At 40.3% G+C, this 26,265-nt stretch overlaps 1 protein-coding gene across 2 annotated transcripts in view; it reads left to right on the top strand.

Annotated features, from left to right (window-relative positions):
* Positions 1-26,265, top strand: part of LOC131248813 (uncharacterized) — an 88,168-nt gene that overhangs the window by 25,534 nt on the left and 36,369 nt on the right. For both annotated transcript variants that reach the window (XM_058249284.1, XM_058249285.1), the window contains exons 9-10: positions 873-955; positions 1,661-1,877. In XM_058249284.1, the coding sequence (XP_058105267.1) occupies positions 873-955; positions 1,661-1,877 (300 nt within the window). The remainder of the gene's footprint in view (positions 1-872; positions 956-1,660; positions 1,878-26,265) is intronic.

Raw genomic sequence — 26,265 nt, 5'->3', positions numbered from 1 at the left:
AAAGGCAACTTTTATTGAGAAGCCACCTCAAAATGAAGGCGGAAAATAATAATAAGCAACAAAGCAATTACAAACACAAAAGGGCAATAAGGACAAAAGCGTCCAAATCCTTAAATCAGGAGGTCCGATCAACCACCCAAGAAGCGATCTTCCATACTCCGAAGCCTAGATCTTCTTATTGGACCTCTTATAACTCATTTAATTCAAACTAACATTGGGAGTTGTAATAAGAAAGGAAATTAAGAGATCTATATGCTGAACCATGACTTTACAGAGTTGTACGATTGGTACTAAATCCCTAAACGTGCATTGCAGTTCGTATAGACCCAAAAAGGAACCACTTGATTGGGTTGTGGACCCCACAGTCCAATCATTTCCTGTATTTGACCCATTCAAATTGAATTTGTGGGCCCCACATTCCAACCAGACCGCTAAAAGACCATTTGATTGATCTCGTGTGGTCCACAAATCAATTGGATGCTCATTCTTCAATTGGACCAATTGTGGGATCCAATCTTGTATTTCGTTTCGTACGTTTGCTTGATGGTTGGCCTGGATGCATCATTAAGGCAACTTTGACTCAATTGTCTTGACTATACTCGATGCAACTTGAATCCAAATCAATCATCAAGTTTTAAACCATGCTACATTCTGTTCATTCATCAGTGTTTGGTTGGGCATGGACTTTTTTTATTATTTTACTTTATTTTCTTTGATATCCAGTTACATGACATATTTTCATATTCCAAGGCTGAACTGATATGCTAAATAGATAATTCTATAGTGCTGAATGAAGCTTGTTTTGCCTTCTCAGGCTAAATAGCATGTTAATGTAGACAGAGATAATAAAATTTCTTCTTTTTGTTTAACAGGATCATTGCTGGGGTTGCCCATTCATTTACTGGTAGTGCTGCAGATCGTGATAAACTCTTACTGTTTGATAATCTATTTATAGGTGAGACTACTCACACAGGATGGAATTTATATGCCATATCATCTCTGCAAAGGCTACAAGAACATGTAGAACTAGATTTGTTGGCTTGCTACCAGTAGAAAATTATCAAGAGTGATAAAGATTAAAGTGATGACTGATCAGGGAAGAAATGGAAAGAAACATACCAGAGAGATTGAGTAGACTTAAAGACTGTTCTACAATATACAATGATGTGTAAATCCTCCATTACTGTTAAAGATGCAATATAAAATTGATGCTTATGTAACAATAAGAGAATGCAGAAAACCATCTGCCAGTCCCTCAGGTAAAATGACCAATATGGAAGATACAATGACAAATGTACAAAAATACCACTCAAGGCATATCCACACTTAACCCTAGCCTGGGATCAAATTATAAATATAACAAAATAAACAAAATGTTGAAGTGCTGAGACCCTTTTCGGGTCCTGTAGGGGTTAGGAATTCCAATGAAGCAGAGGTGTGTGCTTTATGGTTTGGTTTGAATAGGCTGTCTAGTAGGAATCCCCCCAGACGATCATTGAAGGTGTTCCATATCTTGCCATCAGCTGGGCCCTCTCTTCGTCCCCTTATCTCTTGGCACCTGGCTCCATGGATGGAGGAAATAAGGGTGCTAAGAGAAATCTGCTCAGTTTCTTTTGTTCATTTGATTTATATTCCTTTTTCTTTTTCTGGTGATGAACAGGTATCAACGGTTGCTCTTTAAAGACGGCAGAGAATCTTGATGTTCTAAAAGCTATTCCTATTGAGAGAATGATGATAGAGACAGACTCACCATATTGTGAAATTAAGAGTACTCATGCTGGAATAAATTTTGTAAAATCTATGTGGCCTTCAAAGAAGAAAGAGAAATATGAGCAGGACTGCACTGTCAAAGGTCGTAATGAGCCCTGTTTGGTCAGGTAACTTGAAACATTCCTTTGGCATGTCTTGCAAAGTTCGTGCCATGATGTTGTAATTGCAGATTAGATAGCCTATACTGTTACTTTGATTGTGAAGGAATGTGAATCTGTACTATTTCATCTTTTTTATTTTCCTGTCCATAATCTGAAAATGTTGTGGCATTGATTGCATTTCTTTTAATGAATAAGAATTCTTTGTCAAACAAAGAGGACAAAATAAAGAATACATGAAGAGCAGATCACAATAGTGGAATGAATTCCCACGGAGTCCACGGTCAACAAACATAGACATGGAATTGAGAAAACCCCAAATGATCTTTTCAAGTTGAGTGATCTCACTGAGATAGTGGAGAATGGCGGAGATGGTAGCGGAAGTGGTGGTGGAGGCAAAGTTGAAGGTGAATGTAGAATGGTCTCAAAGAAAGTAAAAGGAAAAGTTAGTTTTTTTTTGGGGGGGAACCATAGGGCCCACCTCGATAGGTGTATTATACATCCACACTGTCCATCTGTTTTTCCATATTATTTTAGGATATGATCACAAAAATGAAGTTGATACAAGTTTCATGTAAACCACACCACTGGAAAAGGTGATCATTGAACTTCCACCATTAAAAGCTTCCTAGTGTCCAGAATAATATTTATTGAGCATCCAACCTATTGATAAGCTCATTCAAATCGGATGAAAAGAAAAAGCAACATCGGCTTGATCTAAAACTTTTGTGGCCCATAAAAGGTTTTCAATAGTCATTAACCACTAGTTCATGTGGTGTGGTCCACCATTAAAAACTTCCTAAGGTCCACTATTTCTTATGGTGTGGTCCACTTGAGAATTGGATCTGCTTCATTTTTGGGCCCATGCCCTAAAATGAGTTGGCAAGAAGGATGGACTGTGTAGATATACCACACACATTGAGGTGGGGCCCACATAATAATAATTGTGTCTAATGGTCTTATTTTAATAATTGTCCATTGATCAGAGGTTAAATTTTTTTTTTGCCCTAATGATAATTTTGTTTTCATACATGTCTCGATACATTTATAAATGTTATGCATCATATTTGAATATAATTGTTTTAGTTCAATCGGACAATGCATAGCTTAGAGCGAAACCTATTATGTGCACTTCTTTTTTGAGATTTTATGATTTAAAAGTGTGTATTAAGGTCTTTTTTAATAATCCCTGAAGGTTCATTAAAAAATTCAATCATTTCCTCAATGTTTCCCTATGTTTCCCAAAAAGTGTGATAAATTACACGATACAAACGATATATCCCATGCGATAACCGATACATATCTATATCCCAAGAGTGCGATACATTGCGCGATACCGATATTTCAAACACTAATTGGATCTTCCTTTGCTATATGGCGAGGCAGATGAGTTTTTGACATCAAACGGTGTAAGTGGATAGGGGAGTGTACTGGTTTAGTTTTTCTCCATTCTAATTAACGGAGTTGGTGAGGGATGGTGATCACAATTGTTGCATAATGTGTTTGAGGGATGCAGAGTTGATGAACCACTTGTTCGTTCACTGTGCATTTGCTTGGATTGTGTGAGATAGATTTCTTGTTATTTTCAACACTTATTGGGTGATGCATGTGTCTATCAATGCTCTTTTCCTTGTGTGGTAGATGGGAGTAATAGGAGGCAAAGAATGGGTGGTATGAAGGTTATTTTTGTTGGCAATAATGTGGCCCTTGGTGGGGGAGGGGAACAACCATATCTTTGGGGACAATCGAGGGTTGGTGGCAGATGTTTTTAAGAGGGAAAAACAAGATGTTTTAGAGTGGGTTAATTATATTATTGCCTCCAACCATAGTGATTGGTTAGAGATGGCCTTGCATTTGTTGTAAGGAGTGTCTAAATATCGTGATATTATTGATAATATCGCCGATATTATCAGTATCACTAGGTCAATGATACTAAGACTACTGACAGTTAAAAACTTTCCAAATATTGTTGATATTTTTTATAATATCGGCTATATTAACCAATATTATCAATAACAATGATATTTTGAAAAGAATCCCGGTTGGTAACCAGCCTACCATCGATGATTTGAAAGGGGTGAACCTTAGCTGTCAAGCCTCACGTACAACAACACCAACATTCCTCTAGTTGAGGTTGACAGATACGTTGATCTCTGGAAAGAATTCAAAGATGTCTTTAGCTGGACATACTAAAAAAATATTGGGCTTGGACCCCAAGGTGGCTGTCCATAGGCTCAATATTTCCAAGGAGAAGAAACCTGTCAACCAGGCACAACGATGATTCCATCCTGAGTTAACCTCGCAGATCGAGGAGGAAGTCAAGAAGCTTAACTCTATCGAAACCATTCAATAGGTCAAATGCCCCTAATGGATCTCCAAATTTTTCCTAGTCAAGAAGAATAACGAACATATAAAGGTCTACATAGACTTTTGCAACCTCAGCGAAGTTTATCTGAAGTACGACCTCATTGTCGATCATAGAGCTTCTAAATCAACAGCACCAACGATTACTCTACCATGTCCTTCATGGACGTCTATTTTGAGTACAGTCAGATGGCCCCCGTGAACGAGGCCACGACTTTCTGCACTTTGATTGACATATTCTGCTACAAAGTAATGCCTTTGGGCCTCAGGAACACCAATGCAACTTATTGATGTGCCATGCAAGTCATCTTCCCTGACACGATGCACAAATACATTGAGTTCTATGTAGATGACCTAGTGATATACTCCAACGGACATGAGAAGCATCGTCAACATCTTCGGTCTGTTTTTCTCAAACTTTGCAAGAAGCAATTGCGCATGAACCTGTTGAAGTGTGCATTTGGGGTTTCCTCTAAGAAATTCCTTGGATTTTGTCATCTGCCACTTGGAATCCAAATCAACTTGGTGAAAATGAAGACAATCAAGGAAACGCCACCCCAAGATGCTCATAAAGCTCAAGAGCCTTTAAGGGAAATGGGTATACATTCGGCATTTCCCCTCTAACTTGGCTATTTGTCGTTAACCCTTTTTGCACTTGATGAAGAAGGATGTCCCGTTCAAGCGGGACGAGGTATGCTAGCATTCCTTCGACACCATCAAGAAGTTGCTTAAATAGGCTCTAATCCTAGCAGCATTGATCAAGGGTGCCCTTGATCCTTTACATCATAGCCTGTGAAAACTCCCTTAGCGCGCTCCTAGCTCAAAACAGTGATGCCGAGAAGGAGAATGCTCTTTACTATCTCAAACACATGGTGGGAGCACGGTACAACTACTAGTTGATTGAGAGGATATGCCCCACACTCGTCTTTGTAGCACAAACGCTACACCACTAGTAAGTGTATGGCATCATCTTGATATCGAGAGCTGATCCAATCGAGTTCTTGATGGTGCGACCCATGCTTTCAGGTCACCTTGCCAAGTAGTCGTTGCTTCTCTTTACGTTTAAGGATCACGTATGTGCCTCAGAGGATTGTGAAGGGACAAGCCCTAACTGACTTCCTAATAGCCCATCCGGAACTCAGAGGTCCCTCTGAATGAGCAAGTGTTGCTTGCTAAGAAGCACACGTTCTGGCAGATGCCTTCAACGAAGTTGTGCGCACAATCGATGTTGGTGCTGGCATTATCTTTATCAGTCCTCAACGGGATCTTATGCCTTACTCCACCTTAGCTATTGCATGCTCGAATAATGAGGTGGAGTACTACACGCTTATTATCAGTTTGGAAATTACACATGGGATGGTCTGCTTGATTAGGTTCTTCGATGACTACAAGTTGATCATCAATCAATTGTCAATGGTGTACGAGGCTTGTACCTTATTACTGAAAGGCTAAACAACTTATCGAGTGCTTCCAAGATATCTGCATTTAACACATCTCTCGTTGTAACAATGCCAAACAAACATGTTGGCCAACCTCGCCACAACAATGGCGCAACCTATGGGTAGTTGCCTCAAGATTTTGATTTAGGAGCAATGATTCTTATCGCTCGCCAATCCAATTGACGGGGTCCTCCCAATAGATTCAATCTCTTGCCTCAAGGTTGAAGTTGATGATTGGTGACAACCTTTCATTGATTGCATCAAGTACAAGCGTCTCCTTGATAAACCCCAAGCAACAGATGGAGGCCCAACGGTGAGCCAATCGCTTTCGACCTCCACGACAATATCCTCTACCGTCGTTCCTGCGATGACATCCTCCTATGATGCTTGGACAAGCAGGAGGCCAGGCATGTCCTATGAGAAGCCCATTCGGGAGAATGCGGTGAGCATTAGGCTTGCCAAAACTTGTATCATCATGTCAGGCACATGGGATACTACTGATTGATGATGATAGCTGATGCAATGCACTTTGCGAAGCATGGCCATCAGTGCTAGATACACGAATATGTTATTCATGTTTCTCTGGAGGATTTACAGTTGATTGTTTCCTTCTGGCTATTTGATGCGTGGGGCCTCTGCATCATTGGTCCTATAAATCCTGTATCATCTCATGATCATCGGTGCATACTAACCACCAAGGACTACTTCTCCAAGTGGGCTGAAGCCATGCCTCTAAAGCACGTGACAGGTAGAGATGTCATTGACTTGATCCGTCATAAGATCATCTACCGTTCTAGTGTTCCTCAATGGATCATCACAGACAATGGCATGCTGTTAAAAAACGCTGCCATGCAGAAGCTGTGCGAGAAGTTCAAGATCAAGCATTAATTCTTCACATGCTATCATCCATTGGCCAATGGACTAGTTGAAGCGTTTAATAAATGATTATCAAGCTGCTGAAGGAAATCATCTCCAAGAATAGGCGAGATTAGAACGAATGTCTTCCCGAAGCGCTCTAGGTATACCAGACCATGTACTAAATGCACACTAAGGCCATGCCTTTTGCTTTGGTTTATGGATATTTCCCTTGGAAGTGCAAGTGTCGTCTCTAAGGATTGCGATACAGGAAACCGCTTGACAACAGCCAGAACGCTGGGATTTGCCTTGCCAAGCTAGACGAGCTCGATGAAAAATGAGTTGATGCTCAGCTGTGCCTCAAATTATACTAGGCCAGTGCATCTGTAGCTTTCTACAAGAAAGTATGTTACCGCTCCTTCAAGAAGGGCAACATAATGCTCACCAAGCGACCAATGATTATCACTCACAAAATAGGTGCCAAATTTGACGTTAATTGGACTAGACCATACATGGTTTAGGAAGTCTATTCTAATAGAGCCTATAGAGTCACCAACCACGAAGGTATTGGCATCGGCTTCCCAGTCAATGGACGGTTCTTTAAGAGGTACTACCGATGAGTGTTGCAATGCTACAAAGGCCCACAAAAGCCCAAATTGCAGCAGCCTAATGACCACCATCTAGTCTCATGTGTCACATCTCTCCAAAGCTACTTATGAGCCTAAACTATGACAACATGACATCCATCAATCAGCCATTGTCCCATTGACAAACGCTTCGAAGCTATGCACAAGTCTAAACTGCAGCAGCATCACGACCACCATGTGCTAATGGCTTCTAATATCCCCATGGAGCACCCATTCCCCAACGAGTATCAGAAGACAGAAGGCTTAAAAGCTACATACAAGCCTGAACTTATGGCTGCACCATCGGCCATCCTTTGGCCTATTCTCCTGTGAAGCAATCTTCTGTCACCAACTGCCATCATGGCCATTGCTTGTCATATCTAAGGAATCCCTGATGGATCAACTCATTCTCTTGCACGAGGATAAACTGCACTGCCTTTGCCTCTCCAATGTTGCTTCTGACAACAACCAAGCATATGGCCATCTTACACGAGGGGGTGGCACACATGGATTAATAAGCTCAAGTGTGGGTGATGAATATGCAGAGATGAATATTATAAGTGGATATGAATATGCAGAGATGAATATTATAATTGGATGATGAATTTGCAGAGATAAAGACATACGTGGATTTATGTAAGCAGTCATGAGAGATGTACAGATGCACTATCATGTGTGACGTTTGGACCGGACCGACGAAGTTGTCATTCATAAAGTTTATGGTCTATTGCAGGGGACGGTCGATGTTCCTTAAGTCTGTAGATGTGATTAATAAGATTAAAGATTCGAACTACATTTACAAACTAATGCACAATGTCATGTAAGATGTTGGGAGGAGAAACAGTGCGCAATTTGTTATAGACAATGGGCGTGCATTTGTCAAGGTGGGGAAGAATATGCAGAATAAGTATCTGTATTGGACCCCTTACGCAGCCCATTGCATTGATCTCATGTTGGAGGCGATTGGGGATAGGCCGTCGGTGAAGGCCGTCATTACTGATGCACGACTCATCACAAACTTCATATCCAACCATACATGGTTATTAGCCACAATGCGTGAGGGGTGTGGTGGGGATATAGTGCGCCCCGAGGCGACACGATTTGCTACAAATTATATCGCCTCAAGTAGCATCCTCAAACACAAACATGGGTTACGAGAGCTTTTTGCCTCTCATGACTACAAAGAATAGAAAATGAGGGTGAAGAGAGTAACTTGGAGAATCGAGGAGCTGGTATTGACAAATACATTCTGGGATCACGTGCATAGTGTGGTGGGTATTCTAGAGCTCATTTATGTGGTGTTGAGGATGGTGGACAATAAGACAAATCCGTCGATGGGGTCATTGTATCCGTCCATACAACTGATGAAAGAGGCCATCAAGGCTAAAGCTCCCAACGCATATAAGTGGGTGCATGCAATAATAGACGACCGTTAGGAAATGATGCTTTCTCACCCACTACATCAGGCTGGTAAGTACTTATATGAAATTTTTTTTTTTTTTTTAAATTATATGCAATAATAAATGACAACTGTATTGATGTGTAGATGTTGGTTTTCAACGTATTTCCTAAATCCCAGATACCACTACTGTCGGAATATCTACGAAAAACAATTCATTAAAGAGGGTGGTTGTACATGAGGTGTACAATCACTTATTCCCTGATTGTACGAGGAAATGCACATTCAGTAGTGAGGTAAATATGTTCCACTCTTACATTCTCCTTATCTTCATCTCAACCATTCCATACTTATCCTGGTTGTTGTATGCCATCAATAGATTGTTAGATTCCGCGACACGGTTGGAATGTTTGGGTGCCCCCTTGTCGTGAAGTCAAGGAACTACATGATGGCATGCAAGTTACTGCGGTAAACTTAAATTTCATATTATTTTGGAAAATCTAAAACTAATGAAAGAATTTTATGATACACAGGTGAATGGTGGTCCATGTACAAGACTGACTGCGAGGTTTTACAGCGACTGGCTGTCTGTGTGCTTGTGCAGACGGTGTCCTCGTCACCTTGTGAAAGGAATTGGAGTACATGCTCCCTTATCCACACAAATAAGCGCATTAGGCTAGGGTATGAGAGGCTTCAGAAGCTAGTGTATTGTCACTACAATATGAAGTTACAAGAGAGGTTGCTCTGCACAGAAGGAAGAAAAAAAGCGCAGGAAGGCCTATTGGACCAAATGACGGTCAGAAAACATGCATATGTTGAGGATGAGGAGGACCCAATTTACTAGTGGGTTAGGTCAGATTACTTGGATATGTTGGATGTGCGATCAGAGCCACATGTTACGGCGGAGGCAGTGACACAAATGATTGATGTTGATACACATGTGGAGCAGTAGAGGTCTCCTGATGAGGCATTCGACCCATTGATGAGGAGTCGGAGGGCAGCCCACGACAGTCACTATCACGCGAGACACGTGGCGGGGAGACATTGTCTGACACCGATACTGAGTCAGAGAGTGATGCAGCAGATGGGTCCGGTGATGGTGATTAGAGGTGGGCATCGAGTCGAGTCAGACCGAGTTAGGTTCAACTCAACTCGATCCAGTTTTGCCAACTCCCTGACCCGAACTCGATCCGACTCGGGACCGAGTCCAGCAGGCCTGACTCAATCCGATCCGAGTCTTGGCTGGGCTGACCCGAACCGAGTCCGACTCGGTCAGAGAAACCAACTCGGATCAAGTTGGCTACAATTCGGATCGGGTTAATGGGTCATTGACTCATTTTAAATTTTAATGTTGGGTTGGGTTGAATTAGGAATAATCACAAAATAATGTTGGGTTCTTATGGTGGGCTGAGCAAAAAGGAATTTAGGTGGGGTTAGGGTTAGAAATGTTGGGCCGGATTTTCAAGTTGGGTCTTGTGCTCCTATTGAGGTCGGATTAGGCTCAAGTTGACCTCAACTCCACCCAACACACCCGAGTTGCAACCCTAACTATGGCGCGTGTAGGAAGCATAATGTGAATGCAGGTCTTTGTTGTGTATTGACACAAGTGCCATATGTTGGGCACTTGAAGATTGATAGTGGAGAGCTTTAACTAAAACCATCACACATTTGCACACTTGGCACGCAATGGGTCATTCAACTGTTATTTGGGTGATCCAAGGTAAGATCTTTCAATTTGGGAGATTTCATGAAGCATCATCTATGGTGAGACGCATGATATCAATACGTTGGACCATTTATGTTAAAATATCACAGATCCAACTTCCAAAGTAACTAAACTACGTCCCTAAAACGAACAAAGTAAATAAACTCTGTTAAAAATCAAAAGTAAATAAACCAAACATGTACATACAGACAATGAGACAAATAAAACTTTCATTCATTCAATGACCTCTGTATGATGAATGCCTGTGTGGCATGTAACCAGAGGAACCTTGTCCGTAATAGTAACCCCCTCCTCCACCTCCACCTTCGTCGCCAGAATCATCCTTTGGTTTTCTTTTTACGGCTTCAATTGCAGGAGAACTTTGGGCTGACTCCGAGCTGGAGGTGTCCAAAAGATGGTCGTTTACCTCTGCTGAATCGGATTGTAGAAACGTTTTCCCATCTTCCTCATTCATAGATTGAACAAGTTTTTTCAGCCGCTTTTTATGATCCGATTTGTACGGGATTCCCAACCACTTATAAAATGCTGCGAGACTTTTAAGAAACTTTGATGATTTACTCGTGCCTGCTTCAGCATTATGTTGTCTCGGAGGGGGTGGATGTTGTTGTCTGGTTCTGGATGCCATTTTCAAGCTTTCTTTTATGGCATCTTTATTATATTGTTTTTCTTGTTCCCTTAAAATTCTCTCTTGTTCTTCTTCTCTACTAACTGTGGAGGGCCTAGAGGCAGTTCCTCTGCTTAACCCTTCTTCATTTATAATAGGCCTACTTTTATATATTCTATAGCTGGTTGTATTGATTGTAATTGTAGAGGGAGGGGTGTAGAAAGTCTTTGTATTTGAGTCAAGAATGGCTCCAAATAAATCCCGGACTTCTCGAGGAGCTTTGCTACATGGTGCAGCGTTTCTTCCCCGACAAGCCAAATGTAATTTCAGCTGATTTGTTTTGTTTACAAATTGTTTTCCACACAACTTGCATTGTAACTTTATCTTTCCATCTTAGGAGTAGACTTGGACTCCATAATCCCAAATATCTGCTGATGCATCATCATCTTTCGATGACATATCTACAAGTGTATTTTTTGAAAGAAAAATATTTGGTTAGGTTAAGGCAACATAAATAAATAAGTAATAGTGATGAACGAACGGAATTAGCCAACCATATAATATGAGATTTAAGCAACATTAACTAATTGAATAGTGCAAATGAAAAGAGAGAAATATCCATCCGCCCATAAAATATTACAATTTAAGCTCACAAAAAATAATTACAAATATCCCGCTGTAACTTGTAAGCAAATGCAAGAGAAATAGAAGGCAGTGTCTTATCTTGCAGTTCATGTAATTGTTGCAGGTATTGTCTCATTTTGCTTGTCACTCTCTTCTTCCTCGACCTCCTCATCAACAGAGTTCCCTTTCCCCCAGATCGGATGTAGCCAATCCTGTGTACAAATGAGCGCTTCAACTGATTCTGGTGTAAGTGAGCTTTGATACTTGTTCACGACCCTACTCCTCGTACTAAAAGCAGATTCTGAAGCCATAGTTGAAATTGGAATTGATAATATGTCTCGTGCCTTTAACGAGAGCACAGGGTATTGTAAATCACGAGATTTCATCTTCCACCAGTTCAAAACATCAAAGTCTCTGCCTTCGTATTTTACAAGTGGCTCCTTAAGATAGTTTTTAAGTTCTGATTGGGTTGTCTGCGTTTGAGTCTCAACTTGTGCCAGGAAAGACATGAAATCATTGATTGTTTCTCGCGGTTCATCAACAGCAGAACTAGAACCCACTTGAGGAGTTTTGTCTTTTGCGATGTCCACATAGAAATTGTACAAATCATTGACTGCATTACGAATCTTATGGACCTCAGAGGCACTCTTCTCACCATACAACTTATTACATATGAATACAATTATGAACATCTTGTATCGAGGATCAAGAACGACTACAACCATTACCAGACTGCACTCAGACCAATTCTTATTAAACTTTAACTGCATACCCATGGTCATTAATTGTAAAAAGTCTGGTCCACTACAGCTTTTGTGCAAGATGTCTTTTACCCTCCAAAGTTCTGGCAAAAATATATTTGTTGTTCGATACTTGCTTCCTGAAAATTTCTTCATTGTGTCGTAAAAAACTGAAAGGAACTTACGAACTGATTCAACTCTTGATTAATCATCTTCATAAGGTAACCAAGGATACACTATCATGCTCCGCATAGTGAAAGAATGCATCTCTGAAAGCTATCGCTGAATCCAACATTTCAAAAGTTGAATTCCAACGTGTCATAACGTCCAGCTTCATTGTTCTCTGAGATGACAAATTCAATCGCTTCACGTTCTCATTCCATGTATATAATCGTGAAGGTGACCCCCATATGTACTTCACACTCTTATGTTCACGATCGTTGGCTCAATTGTTTTAAGGCCATCTTGTACAATCAAGTTTAGGATGTGGGCACAACACCTAACATGAAATATCTTTCCACCAAAATACAAGTAACCAGTGGCTCTAAACTGGTTCCGTAAATTCGTTATCACGCTATCATTTGCAGATGCATTGTCTAAAGTTATTGACGAGATTTTCTTCCCAATGCCCCACTCCACAAGACATTTGTACATGTAGTCTGAAATCATCAATCAAGTATGAGGAGGCCCAAGATAACGGAAGTTTATGATTCTCTTGCAGAGCCTCCATTCGGCATCACCGTATTGAGCAGTTAGTGACATATACCCCTTTCGTTGATTGGATGCCGTCTACAAATCTGATGTCAGGCTAATTCGGGAAATCGATTGCAACTGTCCTTTGAATTTGAGCTTCTCGCTTTCATACATCTTCATGCACACTCTCTTTATTGTTGTATGGGAGACCTTCTCGTATCTGGGGTTAAGGCCTCTAGCTAATTTGACAAAAGCAGGACTCTCTACCATCTGAAATGGTCTTTCATTGGCAATAGTAAATTTGGCCGTCAACTCATTCACATGGTCTTTGTTATACTTGTAGATGGACAATTTACCTTGTGACGGACCCACTAAAGATTGGGTAAATGAAAGTGTCTGTTGCCCTGAGGTCTGAGTTCTCACTTTTTAAAAACACTTTAGACTGTGTTTCTTCAGAGTTGTGGTCGACCCATCTGCTTGCTTAGCATATTGAGTCTTGTAGTACTTGCAGTGTATCTTCACTGTGCCGTTCTTCAGGGTTACTTCTTCAAAATCTTCCCATACTACTGATATATATATATATGTATATATATTGCTTTTCTCGTAATATGTGACTGTGAGGTACTAATATCAATGGGCACGTCTTCATCTTCTAGTCCTAATCCTTTATCTTCTAAGATCATCAATAATGTAACTGATAAATCGCCTGGGGTATTGGAAAGACCCTCACTCGCCACATAATAGTTGAAAGATACTAAATCATATTAGTATTAGCAATCTAATGCGAAAAGAGTTATACTAAACCCTAAATTAGTTACCCATCCAAGGTTGGATAAATTATAATACTTTTATATTCTCATTTAAACGCCCACTCCGAAAATTTGGCAGCATCTCCCCATGTCTCTCCAGATAAGTTGATCTTTCGTTATATTCTGATGCCAAATATCTAAACAATGTGAAGATATTTGACATTAGAAATGAAAAGGAAGAAATATATCCATAGATCAATGAGGAAATGGAGCGCAGAGCGCCGATCAAGCATGAACATTTAAATATGTTATATGAAAGCATACTATCCATCTAACCTTGAACTGTCCAAAATAGGACAATTTGAGCGATTTCTATGGCACCAAAAACACACAATATCTATGCATGGCCACATAGAAATCCTCAAATGGGCAACTAATTATCTAACTCACAATCACAAGTCACAAGTCACAATAATAAGCTAAGCAAAAAAGCAATGTAATACATATTAAGCTAACTATATAATGTACAAAAATAAAATAAGCAAAAAAAGCAATGTAATACAATTATACAAACATATTAAGCTAACTACCTAATGCACAATAAGAACTAAGAAGCTAAGGAATAAGCAATGTAAATGGTAATTCCAAAAAAATTACGACTAATTGTTTAATTCAAAATTTCAAATAAATAAAACACTTTTGCAATTTAGGAATTAGGGTTTAGGGATTAGGTTTAGGGTTTAGGGTTAGGGTTAAGGGATTAGGGTTAGGGTTAGGGTTAGGGTTAGTGTTAGGGTTAGGGTTAAGGGTTTAGGGTTAGGGTAAGGGTTAAGGGATTAGGGTTAGTGTTAGTGTTAGGGTTAAGGGTTTAGGGTTAGGGTTAGGTTTAAGGTTTAGGGATTAAGATTTGGGCTTTTGGTTTAGGGTTTAGGCTTAAGGTAGGGTAGGGTTAGGGTTAGCTCAGCCTGACCACCAGTGAGACGCTGCATCCGAGCCAGGCAGTTCGCCAACGACAACGAGCTAACAAGGTCCCGAGATTGGCCAGACCACCAGCGAGCCAGGGTGGGACCCACCATGAAGTACAGTTCACCACCGAGGTCGAGCCAGGGCAGGCCACCAGCGACAGCGAGCTAGCGAGGTCATGAGATCGGCCGGACCACCAGTGAGCTAGGGCGGGACCCACCATGAAGTATGTATTATATCCACACCATCCATACATTTGGGGAGATCATTTTATGGCATGATGGAAAAAATTAGGCAGATAAAAATCTCAAGTGGACCCCACCATAGAAAACAGTGGGGCCGACTCGCTACTGTCGTGTTTAGTAGCTAATACGCATCTGTCCCGAGCCAGGGCGGGCCACGACTGAGGTCCTGAGCTTGGCCGGACCACTAGTGTCCTGCACTCGAGGTCCCGAGCCAGGGCGGGCCACCAACGGCTTGCAACCGAGATCGGGAGCTCGAAAAAACATAGGAAAAAAACTTATAAAATTAACATACTTGATGAATGGACAAGGATGACCGGTGAAGATAGGGTGCTGGGCTGCTGACTGGCCTGGATTCCAATCGGGTTCGGTGCGGCGTCGACGTGGGTAGGGTTAGGGTAGATGAATGGTAAAGGTTTAAAAAAAAAAGAATAGTTGATTTTATAGTACCTGGTTCCGGTTCGAGTCAGGTTTCTGTTTGGATCGGATCCGACCGGATTGGATTGCATATTGGGTTGGATTGGGTTACTATGTAACCCAAACTTGACTCGGTCGGGATTCAGATCTGGGCGGGTCTACTCGATCCGAACCCGACCCTTGCATTCGGTTCGAGTCGAGTCGGGTCCTGCCCACCTCTAATGGTGATGTCAACGATGAGGGTGATGATGACTCTGATGACAATAACGATAGTGGTGATGATGGCGACGAGGGTGGGAGTCAGGATCAGAGGCCTCTTAGCCTTTTCACTGGGGATGAAGATTTTGATCATGCCACGCAGGACCCTAACCATGGTTCTCGTCTCGGAGAACCACGTCCCCGTCTTATCTACAATAAGACATATGAGTGTCAAAGGCTACTGAAGAAAAAGCAGACTCAGAACCTTTTAGATTTTTGGCAAAATGCATGAGGGATACATGCGTTCGTGACGAGCAAGGTGGCTCTAGATTTGGATCACGGACGAGGGAGGGGAGCTCGAGTTACATGCCACAAAATGGTTATGGATCACAAACACAGGAGAGTAGCTCGATTTTTGTACCACAGTATGGGTATGAATATGGACCTAGTGGATACGTGGCAAGTGACTTTAGCAGTTACGGCACATCGCTTTTCAACTATGGTCAGGAGTTCACTTATGTATATGGGCAGGGTTATGAGCAACAATATGGATATGGCCAGCAATATGGATACCAAGGAACTTCATATGTGCCCTTCCCAGATGCATATCAGCCACAGAATGTGAAGATTACGCAGTACCCACGTATGGGTGTGTTGATTCAGTTTGGAGAGGATGAGTATCAATGTTATGTCAGGGAATATCTTAACCGGTACCAATCTACTATGACTTGGGCATGGTATTATCGATTTATGGAGGAGCAGTACTATTCCCAGCCTCGTTGAGATGAAGACGATGATTATGAGCCACCGCGCAACTCTATGTGGTTCTAAGCCACAACCTGTCCACATCATTGATATGTATATTTTTCTCAATTTTTAGTTCTTTTGCTTTTCAATGAATTGGTTGTGTTTTCATACATGTCTTTGATACATTTATAAATGTCATGCATTCAATTTAAATATGCATTAGTTCAATTAAATATCACATAGCTTAGTGCCCAATACAAAGGAAACTTATTATGTGCATCCAGTGTTTTAAATATCGATGATATCGGCCGATATATCCCACGATATATCTTGTATCCCACCAGTGTGATATGAAACACATAGGTAGTGCGATATATCCCATATGTTCGATTTGTAACAATTTGACACTAATTTAACATGATTTATAGAAAATAAAAGGATTGAAATTCGAAAATTCGAGATTTGTTGGAGATGGGCTGAGTTGCGGAAAATTGGGAAAAAAATAAATCAAAATTTCCCAATTTCTTGCAAATCGTTTGCAATCTTTGTGTCCAAACATCAAATCAAACATGTATGTAACCTAATCTAGTGATTCTTCTTTTTCTTTTGAATTTATCACTTGTGTTTCCACACGTCTTCTTACATTTATAAATTATATGAATAAACATTGAATATACTTGCATAAATTTAGTTAGACAATGCATAGATTAGGACCCTATACAAAGAAAACCTATTATGCGTACTTGTTTTTTGTAATGTTTTGATTTATAAGTGTGTATTGATGTCTTTTTTAACAATCACTGAAGTTTCATTGAAAAATTCAACCAATTTCCCAATGTTTCTCCACGTTTCCCCATGTTTCCAACAATAATGATGCATTACACGATACAACCGATATATCCCATTCGATAACCAATATGTATCTGTATCCCAAGAATGCGATACGTAACGCGATACCGATATTTTGAACACTGTGTGCACCTTTTTTTTTATATGTTATGATTTAGAAGTGTGTATTAAGGTCTTTTTTAACAATCCTTGAAGTGTCATTGAAAAATTCAACTATTTTCCCAATGTTTTCCCATGTTTCCCAAAAAGTGCGATAAATTATGCGATACAAACGATATATCCCGTGCGATAAGCGATACTTATCTGTATCCCAAGGGTGAGATACATAGTGCGATACTAATATTTCGAACACTGGTCACAACCAAGTGTTGTATAGTAACCAAGCCTCACCCCAACAGTCAAACATTGTGATTACGGTTAGGCCATAACAAACGAAACATGCATTGTTGTGCAATCAACCTATCGCGACAACCATGACAAAGCTACAACACAAGTAAACAAGGGAAGAAGCAAACAATGTAAGAAAGATTTATTTTATTTTATTTATTTATTTATTTTTTTTAATAAAAAAAGTGAATTCATTTCATTCCAAAACACATCATTGATACATGAAATTGTTACAAAGCAAGTGATTCGTTGAACGGCCTGATGAAGCCACTATCGCGACTGACTTGAAAGAAGAGAATAAGGGGAAGACATAAGCCAACAGGCATAAGGCGGACTACTTGGCTAACCATAGAGATCACAACTTGATTGAAGTTCATTTGTGGAGTTGAGGTATAGATACCACTCCACAATGGCTAGTGTAGCGCTTGTCAAGGCCTGCCTCTAGGACCTCAACACTAATCGCCTATCATTTCTCTTTGATGTATCTTTGAGAGGTCTTTAACCATTCTCGTAGGGGGACGATAAAGACATCCGGTCAATGTTGAGGTGGCAAAGCTCAATGTAAACCCGATGAAGTTTACACCTCATGATGCTTGTCTAATAAAGAAGTTTACGTTGAACAAAAACAGAAGACCATTTGTCATACCCCGAAACTTGCAGCAAAGCTATGGCCTTTGCCAAAGTTAGCCATCGCTTCTGTACCATCCTCCTTGATTGAATCTCCTACGACTTCAATACCACTACCTCCTTTGTGAAGAAGCATGCGCCTATTGCTCCTTTACCGCAACTCTGACAGAGGTCCCCTCTGTCATAGCCTTCCAGTGCATGCACAAAGCCACTCCAACACCAACACATCGCCTTCTGTCGCTTGCGCATGTTCCACAAACATTAAGTTTCAACGCTTAAGCCTTGGCATCAACCGTGGAGGAAGGCTCTGCCATCAATGCCATGCAATGTTGTGAAATGGCATTAACGATCTGAGCCATCGGGTTGGCCTGATTGCTTATGCAATCACCCACTCTTTTTTTTTTTTTTTTGTAAAAAAAAAAAAAATTAAAAATGCAGAAGGGGGGAAATTAGAAAAAAATTGGAAAAAATTATGATAAAGTGTGTGTAGTTACTATGAGTGATTGGATTGTTTTAACCTATTTCATTATAATTTGTGTACTTACCTAATTACAACATGATTATATTACATTTAAATGACTATTAGACCATCTATAAGCTATTAAGTAATAATCAACAAGTTACACTACGCCCTGAGCACTCTCGCTCCAACAACTAAGTTTGCCACATCATGAGCCCGCTCGCTCCAACAACTAAGTTTGTTGCACTACTCTATGCCCTGTTGTTAGGCGGAAAGTAGAGAGCTAAGAACTCAAATGGTAAAAATGAGAGATTGGTTGGCTATTTGTAGCTGGTGGCCGGAATGCAATGTGACGCTCTCGTGCAAAACACCAACCCATCACTTTGATGAACCAAACAATGCAAACGCCACTTTGCTCATGTCAAATGAGTGGGGGGCACCTATTGACATGGAAATTATCGGACTTAGTGAAAATGGGCCCCATGTGTTTGATGGCACCATTGTGCCATCCTGAGACATCATCATTTCACCAAAAGTCAACAACAAGCTTCCATGACCAAGTAGTAGGCCAAACAACAACCTCTCTACGCTACGCACAGAGCCCTCTGCAGCAAGACTGCTAAGTCAGGGACAACGGTCCCACTACCGAGAAAATCGGGCCCCAGAGCCTATAAATACCTTGACACTCATCTGAAGACTAATATATACAAAGAGAGACACACAGATAGCCAAACAAAGAAGCCTTTGCAACATGGAACTTCAGGTGCATACACTCACAGAGTGAGCCTCAGTTGCCTAAACATTACACCATTCCCTTGGGAGGACACTATGCCATGCTAATAGGCCTCTCTAGGTGGCCATTGCGCAACATACTAGGCCACCAAGGAAGGGGAGTTTTGTGCTACGTGACTTAGTGTAAGACTCATCCATAGTCCCTCATCTAAGGACCAAAGGCGCACTACCTCGAGATTGGTCTCTCTTATAGCCTAGCTTCCTGCACTAGGGCACAAACCTATGTGGCATCTAGGTCTGGTGCTGAGAGCCCTATCTCCATCAGGCAAGCGCTAGAGGGCAATCATCCCTTTATCTCTGGCATAAGCCGACAACGTGACTGAACAAAACACTTGTATGTGCTAAGGCCATCGCAAGCTGTTTGCTGTTGTTTTCTGCACTGGGTATGCAGGCGTGCCAAAATTGGAATTGCGGCTCCAATTTGAACTGAACAACAATGACCCCGAGCGCTGAGGTAGGCAGACACGTAGTGTATGGCTGAGATCTGGAGAGATCGGTCGCCTATTCAACCACTCGCTCAATGCGTAAATTGGATCAGGTGAAATTCAAAGGGTGGGGCTCGTCCTCTGATGATGGGTTACACCTTTGCCTTCTGTACGAAAGGACTTTCGATACAAATGAAATGAAAATGAGGAAGAGATCCTTATAATAGGCCGTGAAGAACATCCGAAGGATGCCTCCTCAATGGATGATTTGAGTCTAGCACGTGAGCGTAAACTCGAATTACAACTAGAATTACCGGTTACTTGGTTAATGCTACGGATTACACTACGGAATGTAAATCAGTGAGCGTGGAAAGTAGAGATTATGCTAAGGAATATGATTTACTTAACAAGGAAAGTAACAGATTACACTAAGGAATGTAAATCAACAGGATAATTTGAAAGATAGATTTGGTTTGTTTGGGTTGGTGTGAGGCCATTTTCTTTGTTGCATTCCACTTCTATTTATAGCCTTGATCAACTGTTCTGGATCCTTACTACATTCTGATGGTTTTTATAACCATTCTCCACTACTTGGCTTCTAGACACTTCCCACATTCTGCTTCCTTTGCTTCCTCTTTCACCACCTGTCATGCAATCACACAAGCTCGACCGCCTCCCTCTCGGCCACTCTAGTAACGCATGACACCACCTGATACATTTTGGGCTCTGCTTAACGAGAAATCTCCTTCGTACATATCTGCAAATCTCTGGGTGCACCAGGCGCATCCGTACAGATCACACGTAATCTCCTCTAATTGGTCGTAGCAGGGTACGGCCGTAGTGGGGAGGAACACAAGCTTCACTGATCAAAGATCTAGACACTCCATAGACAACGGATCATAGATTAGGATTAATACGCCATCCTGCAAGAAGGATAGCTTTCTCTGATTTTACCTTTTAATCAAGGCTTTTCCCTAGTGATGTAATTAAGTGCCTATGCCAAACCAGAACCTAGAATGAAATTAATGGCAATTACTTAGCATGGCACGTTTCTTGGGTGCATAGCATGCATACACTATTTACCTTCACGAACAAAATACCAAACACTCAAGCTCCTTAGCTTCAGAGCTCAAGGGCTCTGCAAAATGTTGGCTTGTCGACGCCTTGTAACTAAATGTTTATCTGACGCCTTGCTGACTATATGGCTATATGATGCCATCACTGCTCATGGACAAACCCATGACACCAATGTTGGCTATATGAGATGCTTGATGTCCAACGACTATATAAGACACCCGACCAATAGGTAAAGAGATGCCATGATGCCCTCTGACAACTTCAATTGACAAAATGCACATTATTTATTTATTTATGAGTAGTCTTCTTTCAATGTCGCTTGGGTTACCTCTTTGTATTGGTAAGCTGGCATATGTGGAAGACTGATTGAAAGGATGGGACATAAACTATTGAGTTGGAAGAGTCGTCATTTATTTGTGTGTGAGAATCATGTTTATCAAATTTGCCTTCTCAAGTATGCCTATTATGTTCATGTCGATGTTTTAGTGATAGGTTAGCGTGATTTAGAGGCTTGAAAAACTCCGAAGGGATTTACATTGGGCAAGGAGCGTAGATCAAGAACAAGTTCTACTTGGTGAGTGGGAAGAACTCTGTAAGCCAAACAAAGACAAGGCGATTTGGGAATTAGAAATACCAAGTTCATGAATCTAGCTCTTCTAGGTTAGCGTGATTTAAAGGCTTGAAAAACTCCGAAGGGATTTACATTGGGCAAGGAGCGTAGATCAAGAACAAGTTCTACTTGGTGAGTGGGAAGAACTCTGTAAGCCAAACAAAGACAAGGCGATTTGGGAATTAGAAATGCCAAGTTCATGAATCTGGCTCTTCTAGGTAAATGGCTATGGAGTCTTGGGGAGGAGAAAGGGCTGCCTATGGAACTGTGTAATTGTTAGTAAACGTGGAGGAGAGGAAGGCAGGTGGTTTTCAAAATCCATAGTTCGATATACAACTTCGGACACTTAGAAAGCAGTGCTAAAAGTAGTATTTCAAAAGGAAGATCATCTTTAGATTAGGGGAAAGGTTCGAGAGTCAGATTTTGGGTGGATAATTGATGTGGGGATAGAAATCTATCCCTAGAGTTTCCTTCATTATTTAGGTTGGTAGAGGAGAATGGCCTGATTTCCAGTTTTGTCTCATGTGAGTGGGGTAAAATTGTTTTGTGTCCACAGTTTCAAGGAAATCTCCGTGACAAGGCAATAGAAGTTGTGATCAATCTCATGAGCTTTCTTCAGCTCAAGTTTGAATTTGGAGGAACCCTATCAGTGGGTTTGGATAGTGGAAAAATTGGTTTGGTTCACAGTTAAGTCTTTTTACTTGGTATTAATTGGGCATCAACGCCACACACCCGCTCACCCTTGTAGTTGTATTTGGAAGTTTAAATGTCCCCCACCCCTGGCGTGTTCCTGCCTTCTTGTGGCTTATGGCTAAAAACAAGGTTTTCATGATAAAAAACCTAAGAATAAGAGGCCTTGTAATAGTCAATGGTTGTCCTCTTCATGCATTGCTCGCTTGTTCAATCTATTAGGTGGAAAGTCTTTTCATTCTTCAGGGTAGGGTAATGCCTCAATCTGTGGAGGGGTTAATCCATGCTTGGTATGGCATGGGAATGGAATGCTAGAGGAGAAAGGTGTTGTGGCGAACCTTCCTGCTTGCTGAGTTGTGGTCAGTGTGGTTAGACTTAGAGCACAACAATCGGATCTTCAATAGCTCTGAGAACCACCCTACTGCAGTCTTTCTTAAAGCCAAGTGCCTAATGTGGGAATGGGGCAATCTAGAAAATGTATCTAGGGATGGGAGGCTTTTTTAGAAGCCCATTGGGCCATTTGTTCTATTTCATGGATGACTCCTTGTCATCCTCCTTTTTGCAATAAAATTGAATCCTTCAGAAAACAATCCCACAACACATGTCACCACACCCTCTATCCTGCTAGTAGCTGAGGATATCACCCTCTTCGTTGGAAACTCATGATGAACTGGATGAGAAGGTTTTTATCCTCGAAGATGAGTGAGTCCCTTGGTTGATCACTAAGAAAAGTAATCCTCCACGATTCCAGAATTTTCTCTTTAATCCAATCTTGCAGGCAGCATCTTCATTGACTGAATCCATTTTGCCATATTCTTTTAATCCAACCGAGAGAGGTGGCTAAAGGGGACAAAAATATGTCTTTCTTCTACTGCATCGCCAATGTGAGGCGAAGGAAGAATGACATATCCAGGTTTCCAGTGGAGAATAGAGTCATTGAAGATGAGGTGCTTGAAAAAAGCTTTGTTGTTGTTTTTTTTTTTTAAAAAAAAAAAATAAAAATTATTTCATGAACCTTTGGGTAGGCCTTCGCTGTGCATGGTCTCCTTTAGTGCTATTGGTCTCAAAAGAGCCAAGTGGCGAGGCTCTCTCTCTCTCACTCTCTCTCTCTCTCTCTCTCTCTCTCTCTCTCTCTCTCCCCCTCCCTCCCTCTTCCCCTCCCTCTACATGGAGATAAAGCTTTAGGACCCAATGGCTTTTCTTTGACTTTAGTGACTGTTGGGGTTTTCCTAAAGATGGCATTACACTGTCTTTGTTGAATGATGCATCCAAAAGTTTACACAAACGATCGAAGGATTCATCTAGGACATGCAAGTTGGTTGATTGGAGATTAGGCCCAACTATCCTAACCAAGGATTTGGGCTTGGGAGGGTCAAGATTGGTCTGATGGAAGATCAATGGTTTGGATGTTCATTTTGACTAGATTAGAGTCATCTAGTTAGTTGTTGTATGACTTGTTCAACAAGTTTCCCTAAATATTTTCGTCACTTCTTTAATTGGCCATCTTCAGGTACCAAACAATTTTTGAATGACAAGAAATTCTCCCTGTTTGAAAGCCAATTGAGTTAGCTTTTAAATGATCTCATGATTATGCGATTCTAATGTTGTTTGAGTAAGTTATGACTGATTTTCAGAAGGTGTGTATGGTTGTGATGGAATTAAGGGATATTTTGGTCATTTTTATAATTTCTTGAATAGGTTGTTAGGATTAGAAGCAATGTTTTAAATATCGATGATATCGGCCGATATATCCCACCTATGCTACACACAAGTAGTGAGATATATCCCGCATGTTTGATCCGGTGAGCATTTTTTTTTTTCGATCATTTTTTCTGTAAATTATGTTAAATCAGTGTCAAATTGTTACAAATCCATAAATCTTCATGTTTTGCATGAAAAATCATGGATCGAGAGCTTCAATTTCGAGATTTAGAGGAAAAGGACTGAGTTGCAGAAAATTGAAAAAAATAAAAATTTTCCCAATATCTCGCAAATTGGTTGCAATCTTTATGTCCAAACATAAAATCAAACATGTATGTAACCTAAACTAGTGATTCTTCTTTTGCTTTTGAATGTATTGCTTGTGTTTTCACACGTCTTCTTACCTTTATAAATTATATAAATATACTTGCATCAATTCAGTTAGACAACCCATAGATTATGACCCCATACAAAGGAAACCTATTATGTGCACTTGTTTTTAGAATGTTTTGATTTGTAAGTGTGTATTGATGTCTTTTTTAACAATCATTGAAATTTCATTGAAAAATTCGACCAATTTCCAATGTTTCCCCATGTTTCCAACAACAGCGATACATTACACGATACAACCGATATATCCCACGCGATAACTGATGCGTATCCGTATCCTAAGGGTGCGATATATAACGCGATACCGATATTTCGAACACTTATTAAAAGTAATAAATGGTTAGGATTATCTTAAGGTTTCCTTTCTTTGAGAATAAATATATAAACATGTAAAGACTTCCGCAAGGAGTTGTGATGGTTATTTGAATGGAATTATTTTCCTTGGGTTTAAAACATGAGTTGTTTCCCTTTCGGCATGTATTACCCAGTGTTTTGAATAGCGGTAGCATGATGCATAGCGCTCAGCCCTCTATAGCGTGTAGCATAAATACGTAGTGTGTAGTGTAAGCTACACAATACTTCTATTTTTTAGTTTAAAAATAGGACAAATATAATAAATATTAGAAAAAAGGAAAAGAAAAATATAAAAATGCCTAAAAGATGACTCATTTTATCAATTATAAGCATGTTCAAATGATTTATTAGTTATCATTTATCAAAAGCCAATCCACATATATAAGCCTAATCAAATAATTATCACATCAACAATTTTCTAAGCAAACCACTTTAATTAATAATGTCTAATTGAAACCATAAGTCACAATTATGAAAAGAAATAAAAATTACATAGGTTAAAAGTATCAAGTACAATACAAGTGTCACATTCCTCAACATTAGATACAAAGAAAACATGAAAAAAGTAATAAAAAAATTAAAATAGTAAAAAAATACGTTGTAGCTTACGCTACGTATGCTACGCGCTTCGTAGTTGTAGCATACGCTACGACCCCTGTAGTGTATGTTATAGGGGATTTACGCTATTTAGGATGCTACGTAGCGCTATAGCCATGCTACGCTACGTAGTGTACACTATCGCTACGCTACGGGCACTATTTGAAACACTGGTATTACCTATGGTAGAAGAAGAGGGGGAATGTTGTGATTTCTAGCATCATGGCAAGTAGGTTGGATATCAATTCACAACTCTTTTTTTCCATTGCATTACAAATATTATGGTTTGATCTTCAAGAAAAAGGTACTTATCCAAATTGAGATATTCCTTTTTCCTATTTGGTTGCATCTTTGAATTTCATGAAAGAGGCGCAGATTTAATTGAGGTTTAACTACTACCTTCATCATCGTTTGGGAAAAAGAGAGGGCCTAGAATTCTGCCCAACAAGTTTGGCTGCGAGCTTGTATAGGATTCTTGCTAAGGCTTTGGCCAAAAGGCTTAAGTTGTTGGGCCTTAATATCTCTCAACATCAAGGGCTTTTTGTTGATGTCCGTCTTGATTGCAAATGAATGCATTGACTCAAGGAAGAGGGAAAATCATCCTGATATTCTCTGAAAGGTTGTTATGAAAATGCTAACAATCACGGGGATGTTCTTTCCTCTATATAATAATGCAAACTGGGATGACCATAAGAAGTGATGGATGAAGACGTGGGTTTGAAGGATCCAAATTGTGGGTCCTATGGCCTGTTTAGCAGGCGGCACATGAACTTGTATGTTTAAGTCCTAAAAGGGGGCTGATTATCAGTTTTAAACAACAGTTTTTAATTGTCTATTACAAATAAGTGGTTAAATATTGATTTCTAGGTCTGATTTATAGACAACCAGAGTTTGTTTCCAATAATTATGGGATTTTTAGAAGTTTTAGTCGTTTTTATGTTTTTAAGTTAACTGTGAATGGGGTTTTTTGTTTGCTAAAATGGGTCCCATGTTTATATATGCTTTGTAGTGACAGGCTTCAGAAGGAAAATAGGTCTTACTACTGCTGGCCC

The sequence above is a fragment of the Magnolia sinica genome, chromosome 6, assembly GCF_029962835.1.
Source record: "Magnolia sinica isolate HGM2019 chromosome 6, MsV1, whole genome shotgun sequence".
NCBI classification, from domain to species: domain Eukaryota; kingdom Viridiplantae; phylum Streptophyta; class Magnoliopsida; order Magnoliales; family Magnoliaceae; genus Magnolia; species Magnolia sinica.
The sequence above is the reverse complement of the archived record's forward strand: the minus strand, read 5'-3'. Positions and strand labels throughout refer to the sequence as shown.